The sequence below is a fragment of the Chionomys nivalis genome, chromosome 11 (assembly GCF_950005125.1).
Source record: "Chionomys nivalis chromosome 11, mChiNiv1.1, whole genome shotgun sequence".
Lineage (NCBI taxonomy): Eukaryota > Metazoa > Chordata > Mammalia > Rodentia > Cricetidae > Chionomys > Chionomys nivalis.
In genome coordinates, this window is record NC_080096.1 from 30,074,725 (window position 1) to 30,091,070 (window position 16,346).

Below are 16,346 nucleotides of genomic sequence, written 5' to 3' on the forward strand. Positions count from 1 at the left end.
TCCCAAAGACTCACTTCACAGACACCCCTTTCCAACTTTACAGCCCACTGCTGCTGCTGTGCCCCTACCCTACTCCATCTCTGGCAGATATCTACTGCTAAGGTATAGGCCACACCAGCCAGAACAGTTAAGAGCCTCACCTGTCATCTAAACCCTTCCACTCCCTGGGTTCTGAACCCAAAGACTGAAGTCACACATGCACGTGCAGACACACGAACACACACATACACACCTGCCACCCCCTATAGGGGCAAATATCCAATGCTCAAGTGAAGGTCATGTCAGTCAGAAGAATAGAGATCCCTTTGACTAAAGGCCACACCAGGCTAGCTACCAGAAGTCTAGCCACCTATCTACAGACTTCCTGCTGGATCAGAGGCCATGTTGACTGTGAGAAATACAATCAGAGAGCAGAAGACCGAAGAGGAAACAGAAACCAAGGAGCAAAACACCAATCTAACAAAAATAAATTCAGAAATTGGCTCCTAGACCTATATTAATCTCAAACCCAGATACCTAGACACTAGTGTAAAAACAAAATCAACAACAGTCATGACAATATGGTGCTACCAAAGCCCAGCTATTCCAACACAATTGAAGCACAAGAAAACAACTTTAAAACCAAATTTATGAAGTGATAGCACAGCAGTCCTTAAAGAGGAAATGAATAAATTCATTAAAGAAATACTGGAAAACACAAACAATTGGAGTTAATGGATAAATCTCTTAAAGACACTCCCCCTTGGAAAAACCCAAACAGGTAAAGGGAATGAATAAAATTGATCAAGATATGAAAATGAAAACAGAAGCAATAAAGAAAACACAAATTGAGGGAATCCTGGAGAGGAAAAACCTAGGTAAGAGATGGAGAACTACAGATGCGAGCATTACAAACACAATACAAGAGAGAGAAGAGAGAATCTCAGCCATAAAAGATATGATAGAAGAAACTGATACACTGGTCAAAGAAAACATTACATCTAAAAAGTTCTTGACACAAAACATCCAGGAAATCTGGGACACTATGAAAAGACCACACCTAAGAATAATAGGAATAGAAGAAGAAGATAACCAGCTCAAAGGCACAGAAAATATTTTCAACAAAATCATAGAAGAAAAATTTCCTAACCTAAAAATGGAGATGCCTAAAAAACACAAAAAGCTTATAGAACACCAAATAGGATCAGAAAAGAAAGTCCCCTAGCCATGTAATAAGACACTAAACATATAGAACAAAGAAAGAATATTAAAAGATGCAAGGGAAAAAGGCCAAGTAGTATGTAAAGGCAGACCTATTAGAATTATACCTGACTTCTCAATGGAGACTCAAGAAGCCAGAAGAAACTAAGAGACCACAGATGCTAACCCAGACTAGTATACTCAGCAAACTTTCAATCACCATAGATTGAGAAAACAAGATATTCCATGACAAAGTCAAATTTAAATAATAGCTATCCACAAATCCACTCCTACAAAAGAAAAGCTCTAACCCAAGAAGGTTTAAATTCATGAAAACACAAAATAATCTCACACCAGTAAAACCAAAAGGGAAGAGCACACACACACACACACACACACACACACACACACACAAACAATCAACATCACTAGACAAATATCAGGAATTAACAATCATTGGTCATAATCTCAGTAACAATGGACTAAATTTCCCAACTAAAAAGACATAGACAGAATGGATGCAAAATTAGGATCCATCCTGCTTCATATAAGAAACACTCCTCAACTTCAAAGATAGACATTACCTACGAGTAAATGGTAGAAAAAGATTTTCCAAGAAAATGGAACCAAGAAGCAAGTTGGTATAGTCATTCTAATATCTAACAAAATAAACTTCCAATTAAAATTAATCAAAAGAGCCGGGCAGTGGTGGCGCACACCTTTAATCCCAGCACTGGGGAGGCAGAGGCAGGCGGATCTCTGTGAGTTCAAGGCCAGCCTAGTCTACAAGAGCTAGTTCCAGGACAGGAACCAAAAAGCTACGGAGAAACCCTGTCTCGAAAAAAAAATCCAAAAAAAAAAAAAAATAATAAAATAAAATAAATCAAAGAGATGGGGAAAGATTACTTCATATTCATCAAACAAAAAAATCCATCAAGATGATGTCTCAATTCTGATTATCTATGCCCCAAATGCAAGGGCACCCATATTTGTAAAAGAAACATTACTAAAGTTTAAATCACACATTGAACCCCATACCTTAATAATGGGAGACTTCCATACCTGACTTTCACCATTAGACAGATCATCTAGACAAAAACTAAACAGAACTAATGGAGCTAATAGATGTTACAACTTAATGGACCTAACATAACAACATTTCACCTAAACACAAAAGAATATACTGTCTTCTCAGCAACTTTGGAACATACTCTAAAACGGACCACATACTTGGTCACAAAACAAGCTTCAACAGATACAAGAAAATTGAAATAACCCTCTGTATCCTACCAGACCACCAAGGATTAAAAGTGGATCTCAACAACAGAAATAACAGAAAGCCTACAAATTCATGAAAACTGAGCAACTGCCTACTGAATGACTACTGGGTCAAGGTAGAAATAAAGAAAGAAATGAAAGATTTCCTAGAATTCAATGAAAATAAGTGCACAACCAATCCAAACTTACGGGACACAATGAAATAGGTGCTATAAAAACAAATAGGAGGACCAATGGAACTGAATCAAAGACCACATATCAATCCACATACCTATGAATACCTGATTTTTGACAAAGAAGCAAAAAATATAAAATGGAAGAAAGAAAGCATCTTCAACAAATGGTGGTTATAATTGAATATCAACACACAGAAGAATGAAAATAGATCCATATTTATCCCCATGCACAAAACTTAAGTCCAAATGGATTAAAGACCTCAATATAAATCCAACCACATGTAACCTGGTAGAAGAGAAAGTGGGAAGTACACTTGAACTCATTGGCACAGGAGACCACTTCCTAAATATAACCCCAGTAGCACAGGCACTGAGAACAACACTTAATAAATGGAACCTCCTGAAACTGAGAAGCTTCTGTAAAGCAAAGGACACTTAAGACAAACAACAAGACAAAATGGCACCCTACAGAATGGGAAAAGATCTTCACTAACCCCACATTGGACAGAGAACTGATCTCCAAAATATACAAAGAACTCAAGAAAATGGTCATCAAAAGAACAAATAATACAATTAAAAAAATGGGGTACAGACCTAAACAGAGAACTCTCAACAGAGGAATCTATAATGGCTGAACGATACTTAAGGAAATGCTCAACATCCTTAGCCAGCAGACAAATGCAAATCAAAATAACTCTGAGATTCCATCTTACACCTATCAGAATGACCAAGATCCAAAACATTGATGACATCTTATGCTGAAGAGGATGTGGGGTAAAGGGAGGGAAATACTCCTCCATTGCTGGTGGGAGTGTAGACTGGTACAGAAACTTTTGATATCAGTATGGCGATTTCTCAAAAAATGAGGAAACAACCTACCTCAAGACCCAGTAATACCACTTTGGGGTATATATCCAAAGGATGCTCAATCGTACCACAAGGACATGTGCTCAGTTATGTTCATAGCAGTATTATTTGTCAGAGCCAGAACCTGGAAACAACCTAAATGTCCCTTGAGTGAAGAATGGATAAGGAAAATGTGGTACATTTACACAATGGAATACTACACGGTGGGAAAAAATAATGACATCTAGAAATTTGTGGACAAATGGATGGATCTAGAAAACATCAAATTGAATGAGGTAACTTAGGCCCAGAAAGACAAGTTATCATATGTACTCACTCATAAGTGGCTTTTAGACATAAGGAAAAACCAGCCTACAATTCACAATCCCAGAGAACCTAGACAGCAAAGAGGACCCTAAGACAGATATACATGAATCTAATCTACATGGGAAATAGAAAAAAGACAAGATCTCCTGAGTAAATTGGGAGCATGGGGACCTTGGGAAAGGGTAGAAGGGGAGGGGAGAGGAAGAAAGGGGAGTGGAAAAAATATATAGCTCAATAAAAACAATTAATAAAAAGAAATTGGTGCTAAGAGGAAAATGCATAACACTAAGTGTTTCATAAAGAAATTAGGGAGATCTCCTACTAGCAATTTAACAGGACATCTGAAAGCTCTAGAACAAAAAGAAGCAAACACACCCAAGGAGTAGACAGCAGGAAATAATCACACTGAGGGCTGAAATCAATAAAACAGACATAAAGAGAACAGTAGAAAGAATCAATGAAACAAAGAGTTGTTTCTTGAGAACATCAACAATATAGACAAACCTTTATTCAAACTAATGAAAAGGCAGAGAGTATACCCAAATTACCAAAATCAGAAACAAAAAGGGGACATAACAACAGACACTGAGGAAAGTCAAAGAATCATTAGGCCAAACTTTAAAAATCTGTACTAAGATGGGTGGTGGTGGCACACACCTTTAATCCCAGTACTTGGGAAGCAGAGGCAGGTGGATCTCTGGGTGTTGGAGGTCAGCCTGGTCTACAAGATCTATTTCCAGGAGAGCTAGAACTGTTATACAGAGAAACCCTGTACTCCACAAAATTGGAAAACTTAAAATAAATGGACAATGTTCTTGATAGATACCATTTACCAAAGTTAAATCAAAATCAGATAAATAATTTAAACAGATGTATAACTCCTAAGGAAATAGAAGCAGCCATTAAAAGTCTGCCAATCAAAAAAAGTCCAGAGCCATACATTTTTAGCGCAGAATTCTACCAGTCTTTCAAAGAAGAATTAGTACCAATACTTCTTAAATTATTCTACAAAACAGAAACAGAAGGAGCAATGCTAAATTCATTTTATGAGGCTACAATCACCCTGATACCCAAACCACATAAAGATTCAACAGAAAAAAAAGGAAACTACAGACCAATATCCCTCATAAACACTGAAGCAAAAATACTCAATAAAACACTCGCAAACCAAATCTAAGAACACATCAAAAAGATCATCCACCATGATCAAGTAGATTTTCTTGAGATGCAGGGATGACTCAATACACGAAAATCTGTCAATGTAATCCACATGTAAACAAACTGAAAGAAAAAAAAATACATGATCATCTTATTAGATGCCAAAAAAAAAAAAAAAAACCCTTAACAAAATCCAACACCCCTTCAATGATTAAAGTCTTGGAGAGATTAGGGATATAAGAGACATACTTAAACATAATAAAGGCAATTTACGCAAGCTGATAGCCAACATCAAATTAAATGGAGAAAAACTCAAAGCAATTTGGCACAGCCATATCTGATGGGAATGGCAAAAGTCATAAAGCCAGAACAGCTGCTTGACAAAGATCCAGCAAAGCTGAGCCTCACAATGGCCACTATGCCACTTCTGGTTTTGATCTCTGCATCTATCATGCCTGGAGAGGGGCATTTTTAATATTTTTACACTCTCTTTATGAGGCTATGAGGTATAATTAAAGTATCTGTCCCTGCACTTACTCAGGAACAAGATAATCAGAACAAAGTAAACTTTAAAAAAGTCAACAAGATTCAGTGAGCTAGTGGAGTTGGCCACAAGATCTCTTCCCCCAATACACTAATGTGATTATGTGGCATATACAGTAACAAAGTTAGATTAACTCTGCCCTACAGGGACTTATATTGATAGAAAGAATGGTGTGGAAAGATGATAAAAGAATGAGGTATCGGGCTGGAGAGTTGGCTCAGTGGTTAAGAGCACTGACTGCTCTTCCAGAGGTCCTGAGTTCAATTCCCAGCAACCACATGGTGGCTCACAGCTATCTATAATGAGACCTGGTGCCTCCTTCTGGCTTGCGGACACACATGGAAGGAATGCTGTACACATAATAAATAAATAAATATTTTTTTAAAAAAAAGAATGAGGTGTCAGGACTTCCCTTTCTTAGAAAAGTTAGCTCATGCAGAGTCACTGTGGTGTCATATGAGCAAGGAACAAAAGAATGACAGGATTAGACATATAAATAATTTCTATAAAGATATAAAGTGTAAACACAGTATTGTGCCAGAAATTTAATAATAACTGTAGCAACTTTGGCCTGAGGGATTTTTCTTGGGCATTCTGACCATTAAGAGTTAATAATACAGCTGGGCAGTGGTGAGGCACACCTTTAATCCCAGCAGAGGCAGGCGGATCTCTGTGAGGTTGAGGCCAGCCTGGTCTACAAGAGCTAGTTCCAGGACAGGCTCCAAAGCTACAGAGAAACCCTATCTCGAACTGCCCCCCACAACACACACACACAAAAAAGTTAATAATACACTGCTTGGGACACAGCAATCTGCCTGGGCTGGGTTGGAAATTTTCTATCTAGCATCCTTAAAACTGCAAGAGCTAACTAGAAGTTGGGTCATAGGGTTGATGAGTAAAAATGATTGTAATAGATAAATCAAGATCCTCCTGCAACCTCGGAGTAACTCTGAAATATCTAACAAAATAGACTTCAAATTAAAATCAATCAGAAGAGATGAAGAAAGACACTTTATACTCATAACAGGAACAACCCATCAAGATGAAGTCTCAATCCTCAACATCTATGCCCCTAATACAAGAACACCAACATATGTAAAAGGAACATTACTAAAACTTAAACTGCACATTAAAGCCCACACACTAATAGTAGGAGACTTCAACACTCCACTCTTGCCAATGGACGGGTCAATCAGACAGAAACTTAACAGAGAAAGAAATAAGAGAACTAACAGATGCCATGAATCAAATGGACTTAACAGACATCTATAGAACAGTTCACCCAAACACAAAAGAATATACTTTCTTCTCAGCAACTCATGGAAACTTCTCTAAAATTGACCACATACTAGGAAACAAAGCAAACCTCCACGGACACAAAAAATTTGAAGTAACCCCCTGTATCTTATTAGATCACCATAGTTTAAAGTTAGAATTTAACAACAATACTACTCTCAGAAAGCCCACCAGCTTATGGAAATTGAACAGTGAGCTACTGAAACATCCCTGGGTCAATGAAGAAATAAAGAAATTAAAGACTTCTTAGAAATCAACGAAAATGAATGCACAATGTACCAAAACCTATGGGACACAATGAAAGCAGTGCTGACAGAAAAGTTCATAGCACTAAGTGCCTACATAAAGAAAGTGGAGAAAGCTCACACTAATGACTTAACAGTATACCCGAAAGTCTAGAACAAAAAGAAGCAGAGTCTTCCAGGAGGAGTAGAAGACAGGAAATAATCAAATTAAGGACTGAAATAAAAAAATAGAAACAAAGAAAACAATACAAAGAGAGAGAACGTCCAAATTAACAAAATCAGAAATGAAAAGAGGACATAACAACAGACACTGAGGAAATTCAGAGAATATTAAGTCATACTACAAAAACCTGTACTCCACAAAATTGGAAAACGTAAAAGAAATGGACAATTTTCTGGATAGATACCATATACCAAAATTAAATCAAGATTAGGTGAACAATTTAAATAAACCTAACAAATGGCAAGGAAATAGAAGCTGTCATCAAAACCTTCCCAACCAAAAAAAGCCCAGGGCCGGATAGTTTTACTGCAGAATTCTACCAGAACTTCCAAGAAGAGCTAATATCTATACTCCTCAAAGTATTCCACATAATAGAAACAGAAGGAACATTGCCAAACTCTTTATACAAGGATACAGTTAAGCTGATACCAAAACCACACAAGGACTCAACCAAGAAAGAGAATTACAGACCAATCTCACTCATGAACATAGATAATAAAATACTGGGAAACAGAATCCAAGAACACATTAAAAAAAATTATCCACCTTGATCAAGTTGGCTTCACCCCAGAGATTCAGAGATAGTTCAACATATGAAAGTCTATCAATGTATTCCATCATGTAAATAAACTGAAAGAAAAAAGCCATATGATCATCTCATTACATGCTGAAAAGGCATTTGACAAAATCCATCACCCCTTCATGATAAAGGTCTTGGAGAGATCAGGGATACAAGGAACATATCTAAACATAATAGAAGCAATATACAACAAACCAACAGCCAACATCAAATTAAATAGAGACTCAAAGCAATTCCACTAAAACCAGGAACAAGACAAGACTGTCACTCTCTCCATATCTATTCAACATAGTTCTTGGGGGAGTGGGAGGGAAATGGGAAGATGGGAGGAGGTGGAAGTTCTGGCTATCACAATAAGAAAACAAAAGGAGATCAAGGGGATCCAAATTGGAAAAGAAGAAGTCAAACTTTTATTATTTGCAGATGATATGATAGTATATATAAGTGACCCCAAAAATTCTACCAGGGAACTCCTACAGTTGATAAATACCTTCAGTGATGTAGCAGAATATAATATCAATTAAAAAAAAAGTAGCCCTCCTATATACAAATGATAAAGAAGCTGAGAAAGAAATCAGAGAAACATCATTTTTGACAATAGCCACAAATAGTATGAAATATCTTGAGGTAACACTAACTGAAGAAGTGAAAGACCTATTCAACAAGAACTTTAAGTCTTTGAAGAAAGAAAGTGAAGAAGATACCAGAAAATAGAAAGATCTCTTGTGTTCTTGGACAGGTAGAATCAACATAATAAAAATGGCAATCTTATCAAAAGCAATCTATAGATTCAATGCAATCCCCATCAAAATCCCAATACAATTCTTCACAGATCTTGAAAGAATAATCAACTTCATATGGAAAAACAACTCAGGATAGCCAAAACAATCCTGTACAATAAAAGAATTTCCTGAGGCATCACAATCCCTGACTTCAAACTCTACTAAAGAGCTACAGTACTGAAAACAGCCTGATATTGGCAGAAGAACAGACAGGAAAACCAATGGAACCGAATAGAAGACCTGGATATTATCCACACACCTATGAACACCTGATTTTTGACAAAGAAGCTAAAGTTATACAATGGAAGAAAGAAAGCATCTTCAACAAATGGTGCTGGCATAACTGCATGTCAGCATGGAGAAGAATGAAAATAGATCTATATCTATCCCATGCACAAAACTCAAGTCCAAATGGATTAAAGACCTCAATATAAATCTGACCACATGGAACCTGATAGAAGAGAAAGTAGGAAATAGCCTTCAATACATGGGCATAGGAGACCACTTCCTAAATATAACCCTGGCAACACAGACGCCGAGAACACTTTATAAATGGGACTTCGTGAAACTGAGAAGCTTGTGTAAAGCAAAGGACACGGTCAATAAGACTAAAAGGCAGCCTACTGAATGGGAAAAGATCTTTACCAACCCCACATCAGACAAAGGACTGAGCTACAAAATATATAAAGAACTCAAGTTATTAGACATCAAAATTCCAAATAACCCAGTTTTAAAAATGGGGTACAGAACTAAACAGAGAATTCTCAACAGAATTATCTCAAATAGCTGAAAGACATTTGAGGAAATGTTCAACATCCTTAGCCATCAAGGAAATGCAAATCAAAACAACACTGAGATACCATCTAACACCTGTCAAAATGGCTAAGATCAAAAACACCAATGAGAACTTATGCTGGAAAGGATGTGTAGTAAGGGGAACACTCCTCCATTGCTGGTGGGAATGCAAACTTGTACAACCACTTTGGAAATCAGTATGGTAGTTTCTCTTCAATGTAAATTTTTATAATCAAATTATTTTATGACATATGAAACTAGTTGTAAAGCAATATATTCTTTTTTTAAAATGTTGAATACAATAAGATGGATGAGGTGCTGCAGATACTCCCATCCCTGCTGACGTGTGGTGGCTGCCAGCAGAATATAGGGGACCACTACTTCCTGAAAGCCGCCGACCAATACTGGCATGAGGATTGCCTCAGCTGTGACCTCTGTGGGTGCTGACGGGGAGAGGTGGGGTGGCGCCTCTACTACAAGCTGGGACAGAAGTTGAGCAGCAGAGACTATCAGGCTTTTTGGTCAAGATGGTCTCTGCGCTTCCTGTGACAAGCGGATTCATTCCTATGAGATGACAATACGCGTGAAAGACAAAGTGTATCATGTGGAGTGCTTCAAGTGTGCTGCCTGCCAGAAGCATTTCTGTGTCGGCGACAGATACCTCCTCATCAACTCTGACATCGTGTGTGAACAGGACATCTACGAGTGGACTAAGATCAATGGTATCATCTAGGCAGAGTCCCCGGCACCTTTGAGGGGTGTTCGGTGAAAACACTGGCTCTGTTGGGTTCATTTTTGGGCACTTTGGTAACCTGAGGGTGGGTGAGGCATGACTTAGGAGACTGGACTCTCCTTGAGCACTAAGACATAGTATCCACATGACATAATGCAAAGGCCAAGACTTCAGTGACAAAAGGACCAACTCTTAGAGAAAATTTGTGGTCACAGGCTATCCACAGTAACTGACAAGATTAGTGGAGGAAACGTTTGGGGACCAGCATGCACTGCACCATCAAGATAGGATTTCCCTGCCGGGCGGTGGTGGCACACGCCTTTAATCCCAGCACTCGGGAGGCAGAGGCAGGCGGATCTCTCTGAGTTCGAGACCAGCCTGGTCTACAAGAGCTAGTTCCAGGACAGGCTCCAAAACCACAGAGAAACCCTGTCTCGAAACCCCCCCCCCCAAAAAAAAGATAGGATTTCCCAGATAGGCAGTGTTGGATAAAGACTAGATGTAACCATGGCATTTATGGACTAGAGATGTGCAATTAATTTCTTCCTGGCTTTGTAACTACCCTATTCTAGTCACTGTCCTTTACACAAAAGAAGGAAAGAGAGAATAGCAGGCATTCTTTTTTTCTTGGTCATCTTCCCATGGCCTAAAGCTTTGGAGCCAGGGGAAACTGCATGGAAATACATTTCTGTTGGGAATGAAATACACACCTTTCAATCAAACAAATATTTAAAGCAAAGTTGATTAATCACAACCTGATAAATCACAGGGGGCATAGCTGGATGAAGGAAGGCTTAAAGATTTTTATATTAATTTCATTTCAGATTCAACTAACACCTACTATACACAAGTATTAGGCCAGTATAATTGTCTCATATATATCATATCAGGTATTATCAGTATCTTTTTAAAGGTGAGAAATTAGGATGTAGTAAGGTTAATCATGCCAGAGAGGAGAAAGATTTGTTGGTTGGACCAGAGCAAGAAAAGATAAATATACAATAACATTCTATAAAAAAGTTAATACACAAATAAATTGAAATAATATCTGGGGGAACCTCCTTATTAGCTGTTGGTCAAAAGACCCCTAAGGCCCCTAGAACAATACAGATATTTTGCCACTGTTCTACAATGCTCATTAGAACTTGATGGGAAGACCATGTAAGTGTAACCACACATTTACAGAACACAGAGAAATCAAGCTGGACCTGAGCTGGAAGCTTCCTTTTTGCTAGCTATCTCTCATGCTATCAGAAGGTGCCATGCAGGCTACTGGGGAGAAAAATATTCAACAAGTCTTACTCAGCTGTGAACCCTGCAAGCTACAGTAGTGACCTGCCAAGAATCATGCAGTGGCTTTCTGATTTGAGGCCCAATCCACAGAAGGGAACCCATTCTGGTACTGTAAACCTACTAAAGAACCCATGACTGGGGAGGGTCATAGGCCTTAGTATTGTTTTGCTAAATGGACAAGTTGTCAAACTGCCTTCTAGCTGCCAGAGTTTATACCCACAGATTGGTGCTGTTCTCAAATTTTGTCAGAGAAGCTTCTCACTGGTGCTGGAAGCAGTTAATGAAGAGATTCAAAACTAGTCAACACGCCAAGAATAAGTGACAGTGCTCTACCCTAAATAAAACATCTACATAACTCCTTCCAAGACTCAGGGAACATTTTTGGAGAGGGGGGCAGAAAGAATATAAGAGCCAAATAATAAGGAAGTGTGCTGCTGAAAGGGTCTTAAGAATACAACATGGGACCCACAGCAGCTGTGGTTACATGCACAAGACCAGCCAAGACTGGGCCAGTCAGCATTTCATCATGGATGGGGGGGGGTTCATATGGCCTCACCTGTCATCTAAGGGACTACTGGCAGTTACTGGCTGCTGTGAGGGAAGTGTCATTTTCTTCAGTGGAAAGTTGCCCACACTACAGTAAATAACACCCTGCTTATGCTCGTGCAAGCAAGCAGAAAAGACATGAAAGGAGGAGGGGAACTTCTTGGGAAGAAAAAAGGATTCAGTGGAAGATGAAGGGGGAATAAACAAGGTAAAAGGGATAAAAATAATTAAATTTTTTAAAATTTTTTTATGGTTTATTTAACTTTATTTTATGTGCATTGGTGTGAAGGTGTCAGATCCCCTGGAATTGGATCTTCAGACAGTTGTGAGCTGCCATGTGGGTGCTGGGAATTGAACTTGGGTCCTCTAGAAGAGCAGTCAGTGCTCTCAACTGCTGAGCCATCTCTCCAGCCCGAAAATAATTAAAATTAATTATATACATATATGAAATTGCCAAAGAAAAATAGAAATAACACTTGTAACCCTGCTTATGTAGGTTTATTCATTCAACAAATATTTATCATTTACTATCAGTCACTACTCTAAATATTGAGATTTATCACTGAATAAAGTAGACAGAGACTCCAGATTATATTCTATGATGTGGTCATCAGGGATTTCAAAAAGTCTTTTTTTTAAAAAAAAATTAGAGGCAACTTTTCTTAAAGATTTTACTATTTACTTCATTTATTTTATATACTGACTGCAGTTTCCCCTTCCTCCTGTTATCCCCCCCATCCACTTTTCCTCTGTTTCTGTTCAGAAAGGGAAAGGCCTATCATGGGTATCAATAAACCATGGCATATCAAGTTGAGGTAGGACTAAGCTTCTCGTTTTGTATTAATGTTGGGCAAGGCAACCCAATATGGGGCATAAGTTCTTAAAAGCCAGCTCAAGTGATCTGAGACATCTTAAAGAATATTCATTGCAAGGAGGTACATGTCAAAAACTTTTAGATAATGGCATGTGCCCTGTGGTTACTCATACCCTAAAATGAGCAAGCTGAGTACTTACAATGTGGCTATGACAGCTAAAGAAGGGAATATACACTTTTGTGTATTTTTATTCATTTAAAATTTAAAAACCGTGACTCTTGAGAAAGCTTTATGTATATTTGAAAAAAATTTTAAAGATATTTAGAACAAATCAGTATGTGAACTTACTTTTCCAACTGTGATCTTTCCCCCCTCCGCCTTTTTTAGATTTAGTTTATATGCACGAGTGTTTGCTTGAATGTTTTTACAATGTGTGTGCCTATAGATGGTTGAAAGCCACTATGTAAGTACCAGGAACCAAGGCTATGTCCTAGAACATCAAATGTTCCCAACTGGTGAGATATCTCTCCAGCCTGTAATTATTTTTAAAATATAAATACAAGTTAAGTATTTCTGATAAAACTTAGGACCTGATTACAATGTGCTAAATAGATTATAAACACCTTTTCATTAGACTTTTATGTTGAATGTATAAAAAAATGTTTTAGATATAAAAAATTAAGTGCATTATTAGTTTTTGTTTCATGTCTTATTTAATGTGACTGCTGGAAAATTTGAAATTATATATATGATTGCACTGGTCTTTACTGGCGAATGCCATTTTGGACAGTTATGGTTCCGTTTGGCCAGGGAATAAGACCTATGTGTAAAAGCATGGCTATACATTTTAATGATACTTAAATAAGTTGAAGCAAGATGACCAGCATGAAAGGCTGGGAGTGGAGAAGCATCCGTTTAATCCTAGTAATTGGGAGGCAGCAGCAGATGAATCTCTGTGAGTTTAAGGCCAGCCTGGTCGATAAGGCAAGTACCAGGCCAGCCAGGGCTACAAAGTGAAACCTTGTCTCAAAAAATAAAAATCATTGGAGTTTAGACCTTTTTTTCATTCTTAATAATCTTCAGTCTGGCCAAAAGACAAATAGTTTCAGCTATTTAAAAATTAAACTTCCAATCTCCTCTCCCAACTTGGAAGATTCATAATAACAAAAAAATGGTATTATTGGTATAAAGAGAAGGAAAGAGAGCCTAGAGAGATGAGTCAGCCATTAAAAACACATACTGCTCTTGTAGGAGACTAGACTTTGGTTCCCAAAACCCATGTCAGGTGGCTATACCTCCTGTCACTCCAGTTCCAGGACATCCAATGCCCTCTTCTGAACTCCACAGGCACCTGTACTCATTTTCACAAAACCACATGCAGATAGATATATACACCAAATTTAAAAATAAACTAAATGGAAAAGGATAATGACTTTGGTTAGTAACAAGGAATTTCTTAAATTCACTCTTTGTTGGCCTCCTTAATTCTACTCACTGCTAGAATGCATAAATGAATACTTACCACTAGGCTGCATAGTCAATGGACTAAAAACCAAGCAAGCAGAGAAGAGGCTTCAAACTTATTCCTGGATTCACCTATGTCTTGCTCTGACTGCTGACAAGTCAGTTTCTCTGTATATTAATTTCTCCATCTGTAAAGAAAGGGTGTGGAGAGAAGACAGTTAAAATTCTATGGTGAGACCTTTAAGTACTAATATTAGGCTGCACTATTAAGAAAAAATATTCAATGCATAGTTTTACTATTAGAGTATCTCAGAGTTGGAAGGTAACTTATAACAAATACCACAAGTACAACGGAAGCCTTTATATGCATAGAAATAAATATAAATATTTTCTATATTTGTTCCAACGCAAATATTGAATATAAACAGTTTCCAACTAAACAAACTAAAAATTCAAAAGTCACAAAAACCATTAATAAGGATTATAAACTAAATTCTACCATACATATTTTGAAATCTTAGCCCTATAATTTGAATATATTTAGAGACACATTTTGTAAGTGGGTAATTACTGTAATTAAGTAAAATCACAGTAATAATAGGGGTTAGTGTCCACTGTATTGGATAGTGCAGATATACAGAATATAAAGGGAACACTCCCCCATTGCTGGTGGAGTGCAAACTTGTATGGCCACTCTGGAAATCAGTATGGTGGTTTCTCAGAAAATTGGGATTCAATCTACCTGAAGACCCAGCAATACCACTCTTGGACATATACCCAAAGATGCTCAATCATACCACAAGGTATCTTAGCTTCAAAATTTGAGTCTAAGGATATGTTACTTTGGAAAAGAGGTTCTGTTTTTGTTTCCACAGAAGATGAGAACCTGTGAATTCCTTCCAGATTAATGTGGTTTGATAGAACAAGAGCCCCTGAAAGGTCTCTATGAACCCTAAAAATACTTTGCCCAACAAATAGTAGGAAGCAGTTTGGAGAAAACCATGCCCAAATTCCCAAAGTGATTGTTTATAAATTTTTGTTTTCATTTAAAAGGGGATATGATATAGAGATGAATACTTTGCATTGATATGGCTCTTGGTCTATTGATACATATTTAAGGTCAATGCTGTTACACTGTATTTATGTATTTCTGCTCTTGTTTATATGTTGTTGTATTATGTTTATACAGTTAATTTAAAAATGTAATGTATAATTAAATTTAATGGATTAATACATAGCCATTTATAATAGTCAAACCTGTAGTCATGTATTCATTAGGTTTTTCTAGATATACAGAGATATATTTCAGTTAGACAGATAATCTTCAACACTTCAAAGACCTCCAGAATATGGCATTTAAAAGGTTTTAAGAACTTAAACTTTTCTCAACAGTGAGACATGTCTGCTTCTGGCAGTACCAATTACTTCAGAGAGGTTGATAGGCATTGAAAAAACTTGTTATGGAATTTGCCTTCATTGTGATAAGTTTAGCCATTTGGGCAAGAAACTGCTCTTGCCTAGACTGCTTGATGATATGCTGTATGAACTGAACATGTAGGACCACAGAAAAGTGACTGCTGAACTTTCCAAAAGATGGGATGGTTCTTCAGGGTTCCTGCTTCACAGAAGAAACTGCCATACATTCTGCAGGACAAAGAAAAAAGCAACTAATGAACTTTGTCAGTACAAGGAAGAACATCTTCAAATTTCCTGCTTCATGTAAAAATCTGTCAAGACACTATGGTACTGTAGGCTGAAGATGGATGCCCCAATGTTACAGAAGAACTTTAGGTGAGTGTCCAGGCAGCGAGATGCCTCTGTCAACTCCAGAGTTCTGGAAGTTGCTTACAATACACTTCCTGTCTACTTAGGTAATATTATATCCTTCTGAGTCTTTGGTGGGGTTGAAGAATAGTTACACTTTTCCTTAGTTATGATAAAATATAAATTAGATATAACACTTTAGACTTACAAAGAAATATTGTAATTGTAATTCTTGTTTGATAACTATTTTATTATATGTAATGTTACTATATTAAATTAAAATCATTCTTTTTATTTAGGCA

General features: G+C 37.4%; 1 protein-coding gene and 1 pseudogene across 4 annotated transcripts in view; one reads left to right on the top strand and one right to left on the bottom strand.

Annotated features, from left to right (window-relative positions):
- Nucleotides 1-16,346, bottom strand: part of Scmh1 (Scm polycomb group protein homolog 1) — a 130,062-nt gene that overhangs the window by 84,368 nt on the left and 29,348 nt on the right. For 3 of the 4 annotated variants that reach the window (XM_057783615.1, XM_057783611.1, XM_057783610.1), the window contains exon 1: nt 14,339-14,465. Coding sequence is in view for 1 of the 4 variants with exons in the window: in XM_057783609.1 (XP_057639592.1) it covers nt 14,339-14,351 (13 nt within the window). In the remaining 3 variants the exon portion in view is untranslated. Of the gene's footprint in view, nt 1-14,338; nt 14,469-16,346 lie in introns of those variants that run through there. The other variant, XM_057783609.1, reaches the window with a different exon arrangement.
- LOC130883357 (rhombotin-2-like) lies at nt 9,736-10,162 on the top strand (annotated as a pseudogene).